The sequence below is a fragment of the Marasmius oreades genome, chromosome 6 (genome assembly GCF_018924745.1).
Source record: "Marasmius oreades isolate 03SP1 chromosome 6, whole genome shotgun sequence".
NCBI classification, from domain to species: Eukaryota; Fungi; Basidiomycota; class Agaricomycetes; order Agaricales; family Marasmiaceae; genus Marasmius; species Marasmius oreades.
In genome coordinates this window covers 429,331-447,178 of record NC_057328.1, presented here as the reverse complement: position 1 = coordinate 447,178, position 17,848 = coordinate 429,331, and the positions used below count along the sequence as shown (strand labels likewise).

General features: G+C 48.8%; 6 protein-coding genes across 7 annotated transcripts; 5 read left to right on the top strand and 1 right to left on the bottom strand.

Moving 5' to 3' along the window:
- Positions 1 to 46: 46 nt before the first annotated feature.
- E1B28_009569 (uncharacterized protein) lies at positions 47 to 6,512 on the top strand (the record flags this gene model as incomplete). The annotated part of the gene is made up of 7 exons (XM_043154468.1): positions 47 to 710; positions 764 to 2,011; positions 2,064 to 4,891; positions 4,944 to 5,214; positions 5,271 to 5,819; positions 5,875 to 6,373; positions 6,431 to 6,512. The coding sequence occupies 7 exons, from the start codon at positions 47 to 49 to the stop codon at positions 6,510 to 6,512; spliced, it is 6,141 nt and encodes a 2,046-aa protein (XP_043006923.1).
- A 730-nt stretch (positions 6,513 to 7,242) lies between these two features.
- On the top strand, positions 7,243 to 7,997 carry E1B28_009568 (uncharacterized protein; the record flags this gene model as incomplete). The annotated part of the gene is made up of 3 exons (XM_043154467.1): positions 7,243 to 7,563; positions 7,627 to 7,756; positions 7,828 to 7,997. The coding sequence occupies 3 exons, from the start codon at positions 7,243 to 7,245 to the stop codon at positions 7,995 to 7,997; spliced, it is 621 nt and encodes a 206-aa protein (XP_043006922.1).
- Positions 7,998 to 8,147: 150 nt separating this feature from the next.
- Positions 8,148 to 11,497, top strand: E1B28_009567 (uncharacterized protein). The gene is made up of 18 exons (XM_043154466.1): positions 8,148 to 8,297; positions 8,349 to 8,742; positions 8,805 to 8,860; positions 8,909 to 9,014; positions 9,083 to 9,126; positions 9,192 to 9,289; positions 9,417 to 9,511; positions 9,566 to 9,666; positions 9,734 to 9,853; positions 9,914 to 9,926; positions 9,983 to 10,059; positions 10,117 to 10,172; positions 10,232 to 10,532; positions 10,603 to 10,735; positions 10,804 to 10,966; positions 11,031 to 11,087; positions 11,152 to 11,253; positions 11,317 to 11,497. The coding sequence occupies exons 2-18, from the start codon at positions 8,570 to 8,572 to the stop codon at positions 11,395 to 11,397; spliced, it is 1,776 nt and encodes a 591-aa protein (XP_043006921.1). The 5' UTR covers positions 8,148 to 8,297; positions 8,349 to 8,569; the 3' UTR covers positions 11,398 to 11,497.
- A 511-nt stretch (positions 11,498 to 12,008) lies between these two features.
- Positions 12,009 to 14,688, top strand: E1B28_009566 (uncharacterized protein). Its single transcript, XM_043154465.1, has 9 exons — positions 12,009 to 12,372; positions 12,442 to 12,699; positions 12,773 to 13,206; positions 13,272 to 13,472; positions 13,542 to 13,715; positions 13,770 to 13,844; positions 13,906 to 14,190; positions 14,261 to 14,468; positions 14,538 to 14,688. The coding sequence occupies exons 3-9, from the start codon at positions 13,186 to 13,188 to the stop codon at positions 14,630 to 14,632; spliced, it is 1,059 nt and encodes a 352-aa protein (XP_043006920.1). The 5' UTR covers positions 12,009 to 12,372; positions 12,442 to 12,699; positions 12,773 to 13,185; the 3' UTR covers positions 14,633 to 14,688.
- Positions 14,687 to 15,681, bottom strand: E1B28_009565 (uncharacterized protein). Of its 2 annotated transcripts, XM_043154464.1 has the most exons (3): positions 15,222 to 15,681; positions 14,940 to 15,159; positions 14,687 to 14,880 (listed from the first exon to the last, which is right to left on the bottom strand). In XM_043154464.1, exons 1-3 carry the CDS (start codon positions 15,347 to 15,349, stop codon positions 14,782 to 14,784), a joined length of 447 nt encoding a protein of 148 aa, XP_043006919.1. In that variant the 5' UTR covers positions 15,350 to 15,681; the 3' UTR covers positions 14,687 to 14,781. The 2 variants fall into 2 exon arrangements, with proteins under 2 accessions (XP_043006919.1, XP_043006918.1); XM_043154463.1 differs by having other exon boundaries at positions 14,940 to 15,417.
- Positions 15,682 to 15,924: 243 nt separating this feature from the next.
- Positions 15,925 to 17,816, top strand: E1B28_009564 (uncharacterized protein; the record flags this gene model as incomplete). Its single annotated transcript, XM_043154462.1, has 3 exons — positions 15,925 to 16,135; positions 16,193 to 16,291; positions 16,345 to 17,816. The coding sequence occupies 3 exons, from the start codon at positions 15,925 to 15,927 to the stop codon at positions 17,814 to 17,816; spliced, it is 1,782 nt and encodes a 593-aa protein (XP_043006917.1).
- Between the last annotated feature and the right edge of the window lie 32 nt (positions 17,817 to 17,848).

Sequence of the window (17,848 nt, the reverse complement as noted above, 5' to 3'; positions counted from 1 at the left end):
TTTTTCACTCGAATTTTGCTCCAGTTTATAACGGTTTTTATACGATATGATGCGCAATACTCTCCAATCCAAAGCATCAGCCAACATACCTACTCAATCCTACCAAGTCAACCCCGACGTCCCCAGCATTCGCCTTGTCGCTGCTACTCCATCTGCTTCCGGCCTCTCTTCGGAGGCAAACACCTCTAACACCTCGTGGTCTACTGTTCCCCTTCCTTCTGCTCTTTCCCCGCGCTCTGAGAACGACTCACCTCGTCGCAAACTTGTACCGAAGAAGTCAAAATTGGGCCTTCTAGGCTCCAATGGGAACAGCAAGGACAAGGTCAAAGAGAGGGGAACCGATTTTTCGGATGTTATTCGACGCGTTGGAGGCTCCAGTGCACGTCGTGGATTTGACATCTACGTGGACCCGACGGATGATCCAGAGATGGGTGAAATAGTCATGGTGAAGAAGAAAAAGTCTAGAGCTGGCTTGGACGGTATGAGATGGGGATCGGGAGGTGCATTAGAGGAAGTTACGAACATACCATCGGTGACACAACCGGTGACGACTACAACAACACTCAAGGTAAAGAATGAAGGGAAAGAGAAGTGGTGGACCATTGGAAGGGGAAGAAAAGATTCGAAGGAGAAGGAGAAGGAGAAAGAAAAGGAGAAAACCAAAGTACAGGAAAAGTCTGTTTCTCGTCCCGAGCCTTCTCGCTCTAAGAGTACGTCGTTTCCGTCTTTTTAACGTAACCCCCCGATACTGAACACTTCACAGCTCCGGAACCTTTCAAGTCGGCACCCGAAACTCAATCCCGAGCTCGATTCAATTCACTTGATTCCGGCATGTTGCTTACGAATCCCCCCACCATTTCTACAGGTTACACCTCTCGCAACATTTCGAACCCTCAGCTCCTCAACCTTGATGAGGAGAAACACCCCCCTCAGCAACCTTATCCTCGTGTTGCCACGCCAACGCTGGGAGGTTTCCTTGCTCCTCCCAATGCAACTGGTGGTCTAAACGTTCCGGACCAGTCCAACGGTCAGAACTCTATTGCTTTGCGAGCCATGAGGTCCATGCGTTCTCTTGCCAGAATTGGCAGCTGGAATCAGCTAAAGAATGGTACTGGTCCAGGAGAGGGGGCTGATGTCGAGACGAAAGTCAAGAAGGAAGAGGATGGCAAGAAAAAGGCCAAGAAGAAGGAGAAGGGCGCCAAGGAGAAGAAGAAGGGCGAAAAGGAGGTCAAGCAGAAGAGCAAATCCAAGGCCAAGGCTCAGACTGTTCGCAGCTCCGGCAGTAGCTTCGAGGTTGGGACCCTGGCTGCTAGTCCCAACATAGCTGCAGGGAAAGGTCAATCCCTGGGCAAGAAAAAGCGCAGCATTCTCGGGTTAGGCCTTCCTTCCACGATGAGACACCCCACCATACGATCTGGGTCTACAACTTCGTCGATTGGTGCCAACGCAGCTACCGCAAACAACCGGCTTTCCGTCGAAAGCGCGATGATTCTCGCAAGCCGTGGACGATCTGGTTCTACAGCGACCTCCATCATGTCGTCCGGTTCGTCGTTGAGGCCATTGTCCACGACCTCTACTACCTCACGAGAATCTTCTGGTAGTTCAGCTGCTAGCGTCAAATGGGACGAAGAGGGTTTGGAAACTGTGAAGGAGCTGAGGCGGAAGGAGAAGGAAAGCAAGAGGAAGAGTCAAGAGGAGACTGGGACTAAATCTAAGGGGAAGGTTGATAGGGAAAGCCGAAGGACCTCCGAGGAGAGGAAACGTACTCCGATTTCAGACGTTTTCCCCGAAGCGTTTGATAGTGTACAAACCCTGAATTCATCAGCAGCCCCAGTATCTTGTCGTGGACCTCCCTTGTTGACACTTGAGGAAGCTACGTCAGATGGCCATGGACGCTCAGACGACGATGTCTCACTGGCGACTCCGAGTAAGAGAGTTCGCCCCCGGCCAGTATCTGAACAGTTATTGATGAAGTATCGGCCCCGGGCGATTCACGAGGATGACGGCGATGGTATGTTTTGTTTTCCGTGTCATTTCAGTTGTCAATGCTTATGCCCGCCAAGGTGTCATTTCGATTCTCTCTGCGGCTACGAACGACCTCGCGCAGCTAATCAACCATTTGGATTTGGAGGCCACGCCGGGAACTACCCCTGGGACTCCAGAGTCTTTCCATTGGCGGCCTCCTCGCCAGGAAGAGCCTGTCCCCAAACTACCATGCGAGGACAGTCCAACGAAGAGGACCCTTAGGAAAGATATCACATCTATCAGCTCGTTGAGGCCGTATGCTCAGTCACGATTCAATGATGCAACCAAGTCCTCTACCACTTCTCAAGCCATCGGTCAACAGATCGCTCCATGGCCGATACTCAATGCCATGTTCCCGGCGAAGGACTCGCCTAGGCGCGCTTCTACTGACGTTGCTGATACCAAGCCAAAGAGGGTTTCTCACACTCGTACGATGTCTCCTCCCAACGTGATTATCGAGGATACTCCACCACCGCCATTGCGGGCTCTTCGTCCTTCTAAGTCCAGGCCAATTCTTGATACGTTGAAACCTTTGGGTCCTCCTCCTTCATCAGCTCTTCCTTCCCCAGCAGCTGCACCAAGTTCAGAGATAGTTCGTGCGCCCTCATCGCTCACTTTCGGGTCACGGTCATCTTCCAGAGGAATAGGGTCATCTATAAGCTCCATGGAAGGTATTCATGCAACGGCTGCAATCCCTAACTTGAAGACGCGAGGACATGTTCGTAACAGGTCCTCCCTTCTCTCTTCTCAAATGGGCAGCGAGAATAGTGTTCTTGAGCAAGATCATACTACAAGTCGGCCTCTTGCTCCCGGGGCTAAACGAATGCTCGGTATGAAGGGTACCATGGGCGGTTCAGATGTTTCGGCGTACGCGGTCGATGATCTTGACTTATCTGAGCCTGATTCAGATATCCCTGATGAACTCCAGAACATCCTTGCCGGAAACTCGGATCATGAACGAGAGGACACATTATCGTTCAGGCCTCCCCCGAGTCCTCCGGCAGATTCATCGTTTGCTCTAGTACCCGACGTCGAGCCTGATGTGGATTCCTGCAGTGAACCCGAACCCTTGAACCTTCCCATCTTCCACGCCAATGTCATCGATGAGAATGACAATCTTGTTGATGATGAGATCACGGAGGATGAATCTGACCATACGAAGAAGTCGTTCGATTTCACTGGGGAGCTGAACAAGCTCAACGAGTCTGGAGCTTCAGATCGACGAAGCTTCGTGGAACAACTGGAGAATGCATTCAAGACGCCGGCAAAAGTTGATCTTCGTTGCGATTTCGCTGTGACCGGACTTCATGCCGATGTTCCACCCCTTCCGCCTTTGCCATCCATGCTCCAGACACAATCAGTGCCCGAAAATGTTTCTGTTAGCTTTGAAGATAAAACAGATCTTTCAGTGTCTTCAACTGATGTCCAAGCTAGTGTCAGTTCTCAAAGCACCTCCCTCGACCTCAAGGCGACCTCCATCTCACAGCTCCTTGATTGCAAGGAGCCAACGCTGTTACCGGGTACAGATAGCCTTTCGAGCCATGATATCACGCCTGGCACCGATATCTGCATTGAGCTGCCGAAACCCTTGAAGAGCTCAACTTCGTCGTCAAGTTCCCGCCCATCAGATGGTGAATTGAACAAAGCTTTCAAGTTTGGGAGAATGGTACCGAAGACTTCCCCCGAGAAGGAGAAATCACCCATGACATTGTCTGATATAATTCCTCCCCTATCTCGTGTTCGCGCTCTCTCCGATTCCTCCTCCGCAGAAGTGGACGACTCAGTTCTCAAGTCAATCTTGGAGAAAGCAACGGAAGTTCCTAATCGTCAGAACGTTCCCCGACCACGAGTGAATTCCGACTCTAGCATCAGGGTTCGAGCGAGGGGTAATGTCCAATCGACCATCCAGTACCGTCATTCTCGCCACGAATCAGGTATGAGCTTCATTGGGTTTGATTCCTTCGAGGAGGTCAGGCGCGGATTCGAGTTCCACGACTATCGGCCAGCTTTCTATCCTCCGAGCACTACCAATACTAGGCGGAACGTTCATGCACGACAGGAATCTACTGTCAGCTTCGCTTCCGTCTCCTCGTATGGTTTCGTTCTCAACAACGGGGTTCCTGATCCATTCGACTACGGATTGCCAAGCTTGCGAGAGAGGCCTTCCTCTGAGGATATGTCATCTATCTCCATGAGCGTAGACGACACATTTTCATTCATGCGTCATCCATCTTATCGACGAAGGCGCATCGAAAGCGATGCCTCTAGCTTCTACTTCAATCCCATTGCTCCTCCAAATGCTCGTGGTCATCGACGCCAGGAATCCAACATGTCCGTAGTTTCCCAAGGTCCACCTATCAGTCTTTATAACCGTAGTGCGCACAGACGGAACGAATCTAGTGCTAGCATCAACTCATCCTTTGGCATGCATGGCGCAAACGCACGTACGTCTTGGGTGCGTCATCGCCGAGGTGCATCAGCCGACTCCGTCGACAGCAGTCGTTTATCCGTTGTGCAATTGGGCAGACCTGGTATCGGCGACAAGATGTTTGACATGCCTGACTATGGCGCACCTCTCACATCTATCTCGGCTTCACCTCCAGAAAGTACAATGGGTGAACACTTTGGGAATCGGACTACTTATGATTACGACTCCATTCTCGACGATGATCAGCAATCCGCTACTGTCGAGGATTCGCTGTTTGAACAAACTGGCAACAGAAGCAGTGTTTCTTCGGACTCCGTGTTTGGCTATGATGACTCGGGCTCTCATCAGTTGATGCCTGCTACGCATTATCGGCCGTTGTCCTCACTAAGCATGCAGAGCAATCATGCTTCCATGAAGGAGGATGACACCATGATCAGTGTATGTAACTTTCCATTAACTGCTATACCCGACTCTAACTCGGTATTCATAGATGCTTGGTGGTGGGCATGTTCGCCGTTGTTCTGTTGGTTCCGTCATACAAGCCTCTCCATGCGTTCGCGTTGGCAAACGGAAGCAACCTCCGGGAACTCAGGTTAACGAAAAGGAACCCGGCCACGTGAAGACCCAGCCCTCGATCGCTTCCACTTCTTCGTCTAAGTTCGGAGGCGAGCGTATGATTCGGGCGAAGAGAGGGGTATATGAAAGACAGAGTTTGGAAGAGGGTGCCTTGATGGCGGATGGAGAAGACCTTTCATTCTCTCGTAAGTTTTCTCAGACAAATTCTAGCGGCGTTATTTCTCTAATTTCGATTTGACAGTTGGTTCCCTGCCAGTCTTTTCAAAACCTGCGCCCACTTCACGCTCACGCTCCAGCACCTGCACTTCGATTTCAAGTGGTGCCGAAACCCCTCCATTGTCATCCGCAGATGGTTCGTCTGCGTCTGAAGGCTCCCAGTCCAGCATCGATATCGAGCAACTCAACAGGATCCTCTCCAACACTAGTCATCCGGCTGCTATCCGCCCTAGGACTAGAGCTCGTGCTCGAGGACAAGGCCATCGTCGACGTATATCTCAAGCGAGAGCATCCCGCTCGTCCGTATACGAGACAATCGAGGAAGAGCTCTGGAGCGAATCCTCACCCGATCACTCTGTGAGCATGTCGAAGAACAGCCCTACCGCAATCCAGCCGGTATATGTTGTGGACCCAGATGCGGCCTCCATTCACTCAACTGACTCCTTCTGGCACGACGAATCGCGTGTCGCTTCTTTACGGCGTTACAACAAGTTACGACACGAAGCGGAACATACGGTCAAGGAGAGCCAACGAGTTTGGAGCGATACACCATTTTCGCTTTATGCGTTGCAGTGTAAGTGCTATTTTTCTCTCCTTCCATGTGTTGTGTTCTGACTTCTTCACTCTAGCATTTGATCCACCCCGGCATCCTGCTGGTATGCAAGCGTTGCTAGCAGACTCTGTGCAGAACTATGGGCCATTGCCCTCAGAGCTTCGCCCTCGCCGTCGATGTACTTCTTCGAGACCTTCGCCATACCCTCAAGCGAGGACAAGCAAGGTTTCCATGTCGCAAGAGTATCTTTCCCATTCGCCTCCCGCAGTGCCTCTTCCACCTGTTCCTGCCCGTGTACCCAAGCTCGAGGATTCACCGCTACAGCTGAAATCGGTCAACACAAACATTTCTTCAGCGAATGCCAAAGCGTCTTCCCTGAAACTCAAGAAGGTACTTGCCGCTGTGAACAACAACGCCGAATCCCCGGGCTCTTTCAACCCATACGTTGCGTTCGGACCGCCCAAGGTGCGACCCCGTGTAGGCTCTGCGGCTAGACGCACAGCGTTGGGTTGGTCTAAGAGAAGTACTGGTAAATCGTCCTCGGATCTCAAGGAGAATTCTGGCACCATGATGACGTGAGTTTCTATCATTTATTTAGAACTCTCGTCGATTCTGATAGTTTTTGATTACAGACCTGGCGAGACCCTTCGATTGAGTCGACCTCGACCAAGAGGAAGACCAACCCCTGCTCGTCCTCAACCTGTACGAGTTTGATCGCCTCTTCTCCATCTTTCAAATGGTTATGTTCTGCAGTCGGGAAGGTTGGGCTTGATGGTCAGCCTTCCTTTCTACATTCCTATGCCCTATGCCCCAGTGTTTTTGTTCCGTTCACGTTCTTCAAATTTCCTCTACGACCTCTCACGCCTTTTGTTTGTTCACGCTGATGCTCACGACGAGAAGGATAATGACTGCTCACTGTGTCGTGTTCACGACGTCTTCGTTATTTCCACACACGATTCTTAAGGTTACGTTTTCCGCTCTATTTTTCTCCCCCTTTGCTCTGATTTACGCCTTTGTTTCCTATGATTTTGTCTTTGTTGTTTTGCTATCGGCAACTGCTTTTGCCCCCTTGCTGTGTCCCCTTGCTGTCCCTCGGAGCAACAAAGCGTTGGGGGTTATTTTCACTTCCGTTTGTCTCTGTATAGTTTGTGATGTTATAAGACGAAAGTACCGTCATGCCTCAGAATACAATATCGATGTAGTGTATTTTTCGTAGAACGAATATATGTGCATCAATTCTTCGCTAGTGGCTTGCCGGTAAGGTATCAGGATACTACAGTCTACACCCATATGCGTCCTCGAGTCAATAATGAGGTCATGATCAAGTGCAAGCTACTTCTCTTATGAGGTCACTTGCCTGGCCCGTGCACGCCGATGCTAATTATGACAACGCTCTGTTGTCTCTCCTTCTCCATTGAACGATTTATCACACGTACCTTCTCCGATGGCTGACCCACTGTCCGCAGTGGTAACCGCTCTCAAACGCGAGCAGATCATTCCCGATGTAGCACCAGAAGACTTCAATCCCTCAGTCTTGTTCTCCATCATCTATCTTTCTGGGAAAGAAGCTATCTTGAGCACAGAACTTGCAAGAGAAGACACCTTAGACGAGCCGCAGATCAACTTTACGCCCATGGTTATGTCCGACGAGGCAGCTGGCGATTCAACAAGCAGTGAAGGGGAGACGATGTATACGTTGGTTATGACGGATCCAGATGCGCCATCGCGCGCTGAACCGAAGTACAGGCAGTTCAGGCATTGGGTGGTACGTTCTTGGTTAAACGGGTATCTAGAACGAGAAGGTTGATATATCTCGAATTATTTACAGATAACTGGGTTAAAATCACCTGCTAAAACCCCTACAGAGACTGATAGTCTTATGGCCCTGAAGACGAAACTGTCCATCACGCCCTATCGACCTCCAGGACCTCCTCCAGGCTCCGGCCTTCATCGATATAGTCAGTCCTTGCTATTATATAGCATGCTTCTTGAACGCTGCAGCTAATCTACGGTCCATTATATCGTCCAGCTTTTCTCCTGTTCCAAGAACCGAAAGGAGGGATTTCCATACCAGAAGACGCAAAGGAATATGGTGCTGCATTGGAGGAGAGGCGAAGTTGGAATGCTGTCGAGTTTGGGAAACAGTATGGACTCAAACTGGTCGGGGCGAACTACTTCTTGGTTCGTTCAACCGATTAGAGGTTGGATACGCGGTAAAGACGTGCAACGCATCGTGCAAATGAGAGTACAGTATGGTAAAGCGTAAAAATTCGAGTAATTGGAGCCGAGTACACGTGATCCAAATTTTCTCATTTTGAGACGCGTTGTTACAACTTGTGTTCCTCCAACGTCGCCCCTCGCCGCCTTCCTCTTCCAACTTGACCTTCCCTTTGAAGAGGGACATTGCGCCCAACCCTCTTCATTAGCTATCGTAGCTGGAGTATTCGCCGCATCTGCGGCAGGTTCTTCGGGTTTTCAGATCCCGTCATTCACTACATCGTGTCGTCTGTACCTGTCTATGGCATTTCTGTCCAATAATCTCTCGTGTAGGGCCCAATGAAGGATCTTTGATACCGCGAGCACATGGTACGAGTATAACATGGCGCATGGCAACAGATCAGTTTCGTTCTCAGCATTCGTGATTGGACTCCTCGAATACCCCTCCTGATTCTCGAAACGGAGAAATCATCAAGATTGAAAACCGATTTCAGAAAGTAATATAAAGGCTCGATCTTCCACTTCATGTGCATTTGTGGAAGGTCTTGACCGCCATGTATGCGAGTCCGTCGATGTTATCGACTGCAACCCTCCTCTTCCTTTCGCTCTTCAATGGCAATGGCGTTTTGGGTAAACCAACCGCTGAACATAATGATACTCTCTTCCCTCTGGCACCCTCTGGATCCAAATCTGTCATAATTCAGATGTTTGAGTGGACATGGAATAGGCGAGTCCGCCATATCCGATTCTTCCTTGTTCTTCACTAACAGCAACATTCCTATACTTTAGCATTGCTTCGGAGTGCACTAACTTCATAGGTCCAGCTGGTTATGGTTTTGTTCAAGGCCAGTTCTTTTCAGTACTCCCCACTCCATGTCTTACAATCTTTGCAGTCAGTCCGCCGGCAGAACATGTCCAGGGCTCCCAATGGTGGACAGACTACCAGCCTGTCTCTTACACTCTGACATCCAAACGCGGGAATAGACAACAATTCCAGAAGTACTTCCATCCGCCTCGGTTTTCTTGACCGTCCATTGCTAAATAAGGCTTTTCTTCCCATAAACCAGCATGGTCAATACCTGCCATTCTGCCGGAGTCAAGGTCATCGCAGGTGATTCACTTGTACCTTTTCCCTCTCATACCAAATACACGTTTACCCGTGGTCCGAAACTAAAGATACACTCTTAAATCATATGGCTGGTAGCGATTCCGGTACCGGCATTGGAGGATCTTCGTTCACGCATTACAACTATCCTGGTATTTATCAAAATCAGGTGCGTTTCATATCTTGTTTTTACCAAGTGACCGCCATGCTTACTGTTCTTCGCCCGTCTATCTCTCCTTCCCATCTCATCGCTACTCTGCCATCTCAAAAACGAATACTATCCACGCATCTGATAGGACTTCCATCATTGCGGATTGGAACCCGGTGATGATATCGCCAACTACGGCATTCGCGCGGAAGTTCAGACATGTGAACTCGACAACCTTGCAGAGTGAGTTTTCTCCGCTGCATGCACATGGGTTTTAACCTTTTCAATCGATTCAAGCTTAGCAACGGATACCGAATATGTCCGAGGTCGACTGGCTACATACGTCAATGATCTTCTTTCACTTGGTGTTGATGGTCTACGATTGGATGCTGCGAAACGTGGGTATCTTTATGGTCATGATTGAAGTTTTTGGTTTCATGGTGATCTCACGCTTGATTTCCTTAGACATTGCTTCTGGAGACATCAGCAACATCTTGGGCCGTCTGAGCTCGAGACCGTACATCACTCAAGAAGTCATATTTGGAGCTGGGGAGGCTGTTCAGCCTTCGGAGTATGTCAACAATGGTGAGGGGATGCCTCCAATTATGGTGCAACTGCGATCTCATGGAATCCATGACTATTCAGGTGACGTACAAGAGTAAGTGTAAAAACTTACTAAAGACGTTCATTAAACTGATGACCCTTCTCCCACAGATTCAGGTTTGCCACCACTGTGAGGGACTCGTTTTTGAACGGCGCGATATCCGGTCTTCAGAACCTCGATAACAGAGGTATGATTTCATATCACTAAGCTTGAGACCGATGGGTCACTCAAGCGCATCATCCAGGCTGGGTATCCGGAACCCAAGCAAACGTATTCGTAACAAACCACGACACGGAGCGTGTACGCCCTTTCTTCATCTCCACTTCGTTGCCTTTGTTTCTGACCCATCCCACCCCCAGAATGGCGGCTCGCTGAATAGTAGATCACCCTCAAATACATATGTGACTGCGACGATCTTCTCGCTCGCTCATCCTTACGGAACGCCTACCATTCTTTCTAGTTACTCCTTCTCGACCATCGACGATGGTGCCCCGAACGGTGGCACGGGCACTTGTTCAGCTACAGGAGGCGCAAACGGTTGGTTATGCCAGCATCGTTGGGTCGCCTTCTCCGGAATGGTGGGGTTCCGGAACACTGTTGGCACGGCAGCCATTACGAACTGGGTTTCGCCTCAATCTAACCGAATTGCTTTTGGCCGAGGTAAGACTCGATACTTTTGGAGTCCAGATAGATCTAAGTGTGTGAATCATCATGCTTGCTCTGTCGTTAGGATCCGCTGGTTTCGTAGCAATCAATAACGCCGATTCAGCTTGGAGTTCTCAATTCTCCACGTCCCTCCCGAACGGAAACTATTGTGATGTTATTAGCGGGAAGAGCTCGTCGGGAGCATGTACTGGTGTTGGGTAAGCCCAGACTCAGCTATTACATACGTTCACGTTCGTTGGATCCTAACGATGTCGGAAAATCGTAGCGTCGCTGTCTCCGGTGGCTCGTTTACCGCAACTATTCCAGCGCGAAGTGCGCTCGCGATACATACGGGAGCTAAAGGAAGCGGCGGAAGTACAGGTGGTAGTGGTAGTGGAGGAAACGTTGCGGTTACGTTTGTGGAGACTGCTACGACGGTTTTGGGCGAGGCAAGCTGAATTCGCTAGCTTCCTTTAAGGAGTTGTCGCTTACTTATAGTACCCGTGAAATTAGAACATCTTCCTTGCTGGTAGCATTCCAGAGCTGGCGAACTGGGACCCCACGTCTGCGGTACGTTGTTACATGTTACACGCCCTTCCTTTGGGCGGTTTAACTGAATTGGAATTGTGTGTAGCTGGCGTTGTCTTCTGCTAACTATCCTCAGTGGTCGGTCACGGTTAATATCCCTGCTAACACCCAGTTCGAGTACAAGTTTATACGGAAGAATGGTGGAAGTGTGAGTTTTCTTTACTATCTTTCACCCCCAATGATCTTCTAATGCACCATTCTGGACCTCCAGGTTCAATGGGAATCTGATCCGAATCGCCAGGGTACAGTAGCATCTTCTGGCTCTCAAACTATCACCTTGTCATGGAAGTAGGTCCAATGGCTTTGACATCAGGGTATACCTGTGGGCAGAATATTTCTGAGTTGTACTTACTATCATGTATCAGTGTAACACCAAACCAAACCAAACTCACTCTTGTCATGTACAATGATGGCAACTAAGAAACATGTAGGTCCATATAGGTCCAAGGAAGCCTCAAAGTTCCAACACCATACATATACATTTTGCCCAATTGCTCAGATTCAAGAACTTTTATAAACAAAAATTGGTATTTTTATTGCTACTATATATATATATATTTTCGTACAAAATACTGTATAAATCTCCAACTTTCTTTCAGATTTTCCATGAAAAGGAAAATCGTCACTAAGAAAGCGAAAGAGGGTCAAAAAATTGCTGGAAGCCAAAGCTAACAGACGGGTTCGGATGTGTAATTTGCAATCAGCAAAAGACTATGCCTCGGTAAAGACCTCACTGGCGATAGTACGTGCCCGAGCACAAGAGATAAAGAAAACAAAAAATGCGACCCAGCGGCCTTTTATAGTGCGGTCGATGCGCACGGACCATTTGGCCTTGTTTGCGTTTTGCGCGCATGTCAATTTAAATAACTGACTCCGTTCTCAAGCTGTTGTATTCCTGCTATCCCGATGAAGATCGATCCTCCTATGCTTCACAGGAATTTATACGGCAACTAGAAACCGAAAGGGTGGCCATCAGGTTCGAACGCGCCCGACGCGCCTTCGCTAGCACTCGTTTGAACATTCTCGCTTCCAGAACCCCGTGCTTCCTCCTAAGCGCTCTGGCGCTGAGGATGCTCTGAATTTTGATCCACGCTGCTCTGTGGTGTTTGTCAAATATCAAAAGTCCATTGACACGAGTTATACACGACCTTACATGTGAATAAGGCCTGTACATCATCAACAATCAACAACCGGACAGCTCTTGTGGACGTTCAATCCGAAGTCAGACAGGCCATGTTCAACTCTACCTGCATGCAACGAGGTCACGGTATGAGGCGGTTTTCTTTGGTCATAGCCTCATCTAAACGGATTACATGTTCTGATGTAAATTATTCAGGATAAAAGCTGTATCTTGGACAAAAAGCGAACAACCCATTGATTGAATACCAAATTTATGTCCACGGCCTGTGACTCCTTCTCGGTGGACAACGCGTTACCATTTCCAGTTGTGCACATCCTTCAAACAGGGGCTTCAAAAACACGCAGGAGGCTCGAGTAAGAGTGAGGTATAATCAGTCTGCATTCATTCTTGTCGGCAGCTACCGACCCGTACATGTACACCTGAGCGACCGCCATCAATACCCACCCATTCCTAGTAAGTCTTCCATTCCTATCATTTCCTAGTCCTTCCCGGATCCGCTAATCTATATGTGATAATTGTCAAAAAGATACATCACACTCATCGTTTCAACATACACTGAATATTTGCGGCTTCACAAACGAGGAAGGAACCTCCATTGTAAACCCGCTTATAAGGAGATGACTCCTTGCGCAGCCATTTTTCCACCTGTACCTATTAGCGCCCATCTGTCCTTCTCGCCCGGGACCTTTATTCGCGTACACGGCCCCCAACACCTTTAAAAACGTTTCGCAGCTTGCTTTGTGCACTGCCTCCACTCCCCTCACGGCCACTGTCTTACACCTTTCTTTTCTTTTCACGTTGCATTCCGCAGACAAAGGTGACTAGAACTATAAAGGCCCGGCTCTTCACGGTTGGAAAAGCGAGGCGCGTTTCCGTTTTCTTTCTTCCCTTCGTTCTTCTCAACGCCACTTTCACGGTTTTCAACGCGTGGTCTCTACCATGGAGATGTATTTTTACTCCGTAAGTACTGATCGGCATACAAAGTTCGCACTCGAAAACCTAATGACTTGACTTTGAATGAACAGGCTGATCACTGTCACGAAGTCGACCATCCCGAACTCTTACTACCCGAAGCATCTACTTCTTTCGCGAAAGACAATGCCTTTCTTGCCGATGATCGGTGTACGACGACATACCTAGCACAGAACAAGCAAGACGGGTTTCTGGCGATTAGAGTGTGGAGAGAGAATTTCTGGGATCCCGATGGGAGGAGGGTGTTTTTGAGGGTGCGTACGATTATAATCCATAAACCGTATTCCGTCAGTTATTGGAACTGATCTCACTTTCTAAATCAGAGACTCGAACGAGAACTACTCATTTGGAACAACCTGGCCCATCCCAACATCGCACCGTTATACGGACTCGTGTTCGCGTATGGAAAGTGGGCGTCGAGTGTTACACCGTTTTATCGGAACGGGACTATCAACAGCTATCTGTCGAATCATCCCAAGACGGACCCATTGGTGCTTGTGTGTATTCTGTTTCTGTGAAGATGAAATCTCCTCAACTTGCCCTTGTACCAGCTCTGCGGGGCAGCCGAAGGCCTCGCATACTTGCACTCTCGTAATCCCCCCGTCTCTCATGGCGATGTCAGAGGGGTGAGTTACCATCTGATTATCCCGAACTCTCCCTCCTCAACTTACCCGCTTTTTTTGACAGCGCCACATTTTCATCAAAGATGACGACGGGAATGGCGGCAATACTAATAGGCCAACAGCTGTTATATCCAACATTGGCACTAATTACCTCCCTACGCCTCCTAATTGGATTATTGCTAGTGACGATGGAACGAGGTGGATGGCTCCTGAGATCATGATTTCGGAATCTTCGTATGAACCAGTTGACGGTTCCTGCGAGGATTCATATGAGGATCCGCGGACGAAGTCGAAGCTCAGGACGACGGTTGAAAGTGATGTGTATAGTTTTGGTATGACGATGTTGGAGGTACGTTTACGTTTTTATTTTAAATCCTCTGTTTTCCAACCCCCCTCATCTTCCCTTTCTCTCGCCAAAGTCAAATTTGCTGAACGTGTCGACTGTTTCCCAACAGGTATACACCCGACGCGTTCCATTTCCTCATCGACGGTTCTATGGTGGTGTAATTCATGATGTGGTATCGGGCGTTCGACCGATACGACCTGGACCTGACGAGTGTCCCGGGTTGGATGATAAGATTTGGGATGTGATTCAGAAGTGTTGGCGGCACGACCCGCGAGAAAGACGTGAGTTCATACGCTTTTCGTTATACTAGTTGGGGGTAACCTGAATTACTCTTTCGCAATCGTTTATAGCTTCTATGGCCGCCGTTGCAAATGTGTTGAGAGAGATGCTCTCTGAAACGGCTCTTCGTATGGTTCCTATTCCTATACGGAAGGCCTCGCTGTAACGGGACTGGAATAGAGTGCTTGTACCCGACACGTTAAATACCAGAGAAAACCTATTGATTGATATTCAAGTACTTTTGTACATATATTATATTTTGACTCCATGATCCCCAATGATCCCCAACTCCCAATTCGTTATCAAACTCAACGTCTAAGAAATAGTAATCTTCTTGGGCTCAGCCTGCTTCCCGGTCTTGGGGAAAGTGACCGTAAGAACCCCGTGCTCCAGAGACGCCTTGATCTCTTCCTCCTGTAGACCAAACGCATTAGTATCAAGCTCATAGTCGAACGATCGTCCAGATTACTCACCTTGACGCCAACTGGAAGCTGTAGAGTACGAGAAAACTTTCCAAACCTCCTTTCACGAACAGCATAACCACCCTGTTCATGATCCTCGGAAATTTTTGTCTCTCCGGAGACGGTCAATCTTCCGTCGTGAACGTCAAGCTGAACGTCTTCCTTCTGAAGTCCGGGAAGCTCGAATGTAGCGGTGACGACGTTTTTCTCTTTATCTTCGTGAAGATCCATCCTGTTGAGAGTCATTTAATCAATATCCAATGTTTTCCTATGGAGGAGGGGGGATTCACTCACCTTGGTTTGACGGACTTGACAACGCTAGTAACAGCGTTATCCTGGCTTTCTCGAGGTTGACCGCCACGAGAGAGTTCGTCGAAGAAGCGGTCAAAGTTGTAGAAAGGCTCGTAGTAGTAGACAGACATGGTGGATGTAGTTGAGATGTAGATTAACTTGAAGTTGTGATGGTTGACTCGATTGTCAGAGGCTACGAGGCCGGCCCGAACATGGTTTTATAGCTTTATGGCTTGTCTAGAACGTTCGTTACGACGTAAAGCCAAGCGTCATCGGTGTTGTAAAGGATGATCCCTGAGATGATTCAAGAACCAGTTGGAACATTCGAGAAAAAAATGTTTATGAATCTAAGCGGACTGTTTGGATGCTGGAAAGGTATCTGATCGCAATATTGAAGTCCTGGTAGCCTTTTCCCGTGGTCTGAGAGTTCTGAAGCATTCAGAGTCACTACTGGATCGTGGAGAGGAACTTGGAGCACCTGACAGTGGCCGGGATCTTCCGGTTTGGCATGTGATGCACACCACCCGTAACGCGACCGTGACACCGTCGTGTGTTTGACCATCTTCATTCTTCAGTCTGATCAAATAAACCGCGCCAGGATCTGAACTTCTCTTTCAACTCGAATTCTGATAGTCAAAGTCTAAGTCTGTGTTTTATCGCACCCATCTTGAGCACAACTTGAGCATCGAGCGACGAGAACTACATTATGACCGACACCATTTCAAAAAATGGCAGTATCAGCCGAATTACATTTCCCCGCAGTGACGGATCTCCAAACAGACAACCGAACCCCAGTAGGGCTATCAAATTGAGGGAATGCAAGGCCAATGAAAACAGTGAATTGGTGGACCCGCATATGTGGAAATGGTATAAGGCAATTGGAGAGGCGTTGGCGCGTGCTTTGAAGTGGCCCAATGGTTCGTATCTGTCCAATTTCGCGTCTTCTGATATTCTTCTGATGCGTACGACTAAAGTCGAGCCTAATGCGTGCATACTTTCCTCCTTTCCAAAATACTATACACTCTATAAGCAAGCGAGGGGGTGCAGCGAAGACTGTTTCTTGTTTGGAAGCAGTGAGTACTGACCTTTGAAGCACTTTCTTTCGTTTCATTAACCTTTCTCACAGTCAATTGCAGGCCTTTTAGAAGCCCCAATGAATTTATAGAGCACGCAATATGGCTTTTCACAGATCCAACTATGACCAAAACCAATTGTCGATGTAGAGGCTGCACCCACAACCCGCAAAGAAATATCACTAATGACTTGAAGAGAAGAGGTATTTTTTGGACAGATAGCCTATTGCGAGTAAAAAAGCAGACATCAGGTCCAACTGCATGTGCACCACAAAGGACACAATCTCTGGTTGAGATTGAATCTAGTGATTCTAGTCCATCGACTTCACAGGAGAATCAACCACGTAACGATCTGAAAGTGATGCTTCAGCCACAACTTGAGCCGTATGGAGCAGCGCAGAGAACTGTGGCTCTCGAAGTTGCCCCACTATCGCGTAACTGCCAGTTTCGGATTGGGGATCTAATAGATGTTATCCTGGAGCACCCCATCGAAAGCCCTGATCTGAAAGTCTCCATTTGTGCTTGGCCCGCGATTGTCCTGAACGTAATCCCCGCCCTACTAGTATATTCCAAGTCATTCGAAATGTCCAGTACAGCCTTCACTGGTTCAGACGACTGCGACATCGTGGTGCAAATCCTCGGTTTCGACGAGTTTGCACTCGCCGTCTCGCAGGAGAATGTACTTCCATACCATCCTGTATTCCACACTAATCATCCGCCATGCACACTTTCTTTCGAGCTTGCCAAAGAAGTCAATCACGTTGCTGCTCACGCAACCTCATTCTCCATTAAATTCGAAGTCGCTACTGCCTTACACACTCGGGCTGTACAACTCGCAGTCAAGGTTGCGTCCAAATGGTCTATACTGAACCAATCTCAAGCCGAAACTTTCGACAATGGTAGCAAAACTCTCATACGAGCGAGCTCTATCTGGCTCGGGGGAGAGGAAATCCAGGTTGGGGATGTTGTTAAAGTTGCGTTTCCGAGCGGTGTTGTCGATGAACTCACAAAATCTGTCACACAATCCAGTAGTACCACGCCCGGACCGTCGCGACCTGGACCCGATGGTCTTTTTGCACGGATATACGGGTTTGACGTTATACTACACTCGCCGGCAGACTCGGAGGAGACTCGCATTAGCAGTGGTGAACAGGGACTGGAAGACGCTGCGGAGCTTAGGGTATCAGCGGCTTTCTACAAGCTCGAACCAATGGGAGATGCTTCCCGGGATCACAGATGTATGGATGGGGATTTGAAGAACATCAATCTACCACCTGCACCTGCTGGATTCACGTTCTACCCCCTCCATGATCCTGATTTGGAGGTCGTATTCCGTGGGGACCAGTGTATAACCGGGAGGTACCATCCGGCGTTATTGGAGAGGATTTTACCTGGGAGGTGCTTATCGGAGGAGCTGTGGAAGGTGTGGGAAGTAGCTGGGCTGAAGATGGGTGCAGGCGTAAGGAGAAAATTCTATGGTGACTCACAGGGAAAACTTGGAGGTGGCGGTCGAGGATGGTTCTAGAGGGTTGAAGATGGAAGCAGGTGTTTCGATTC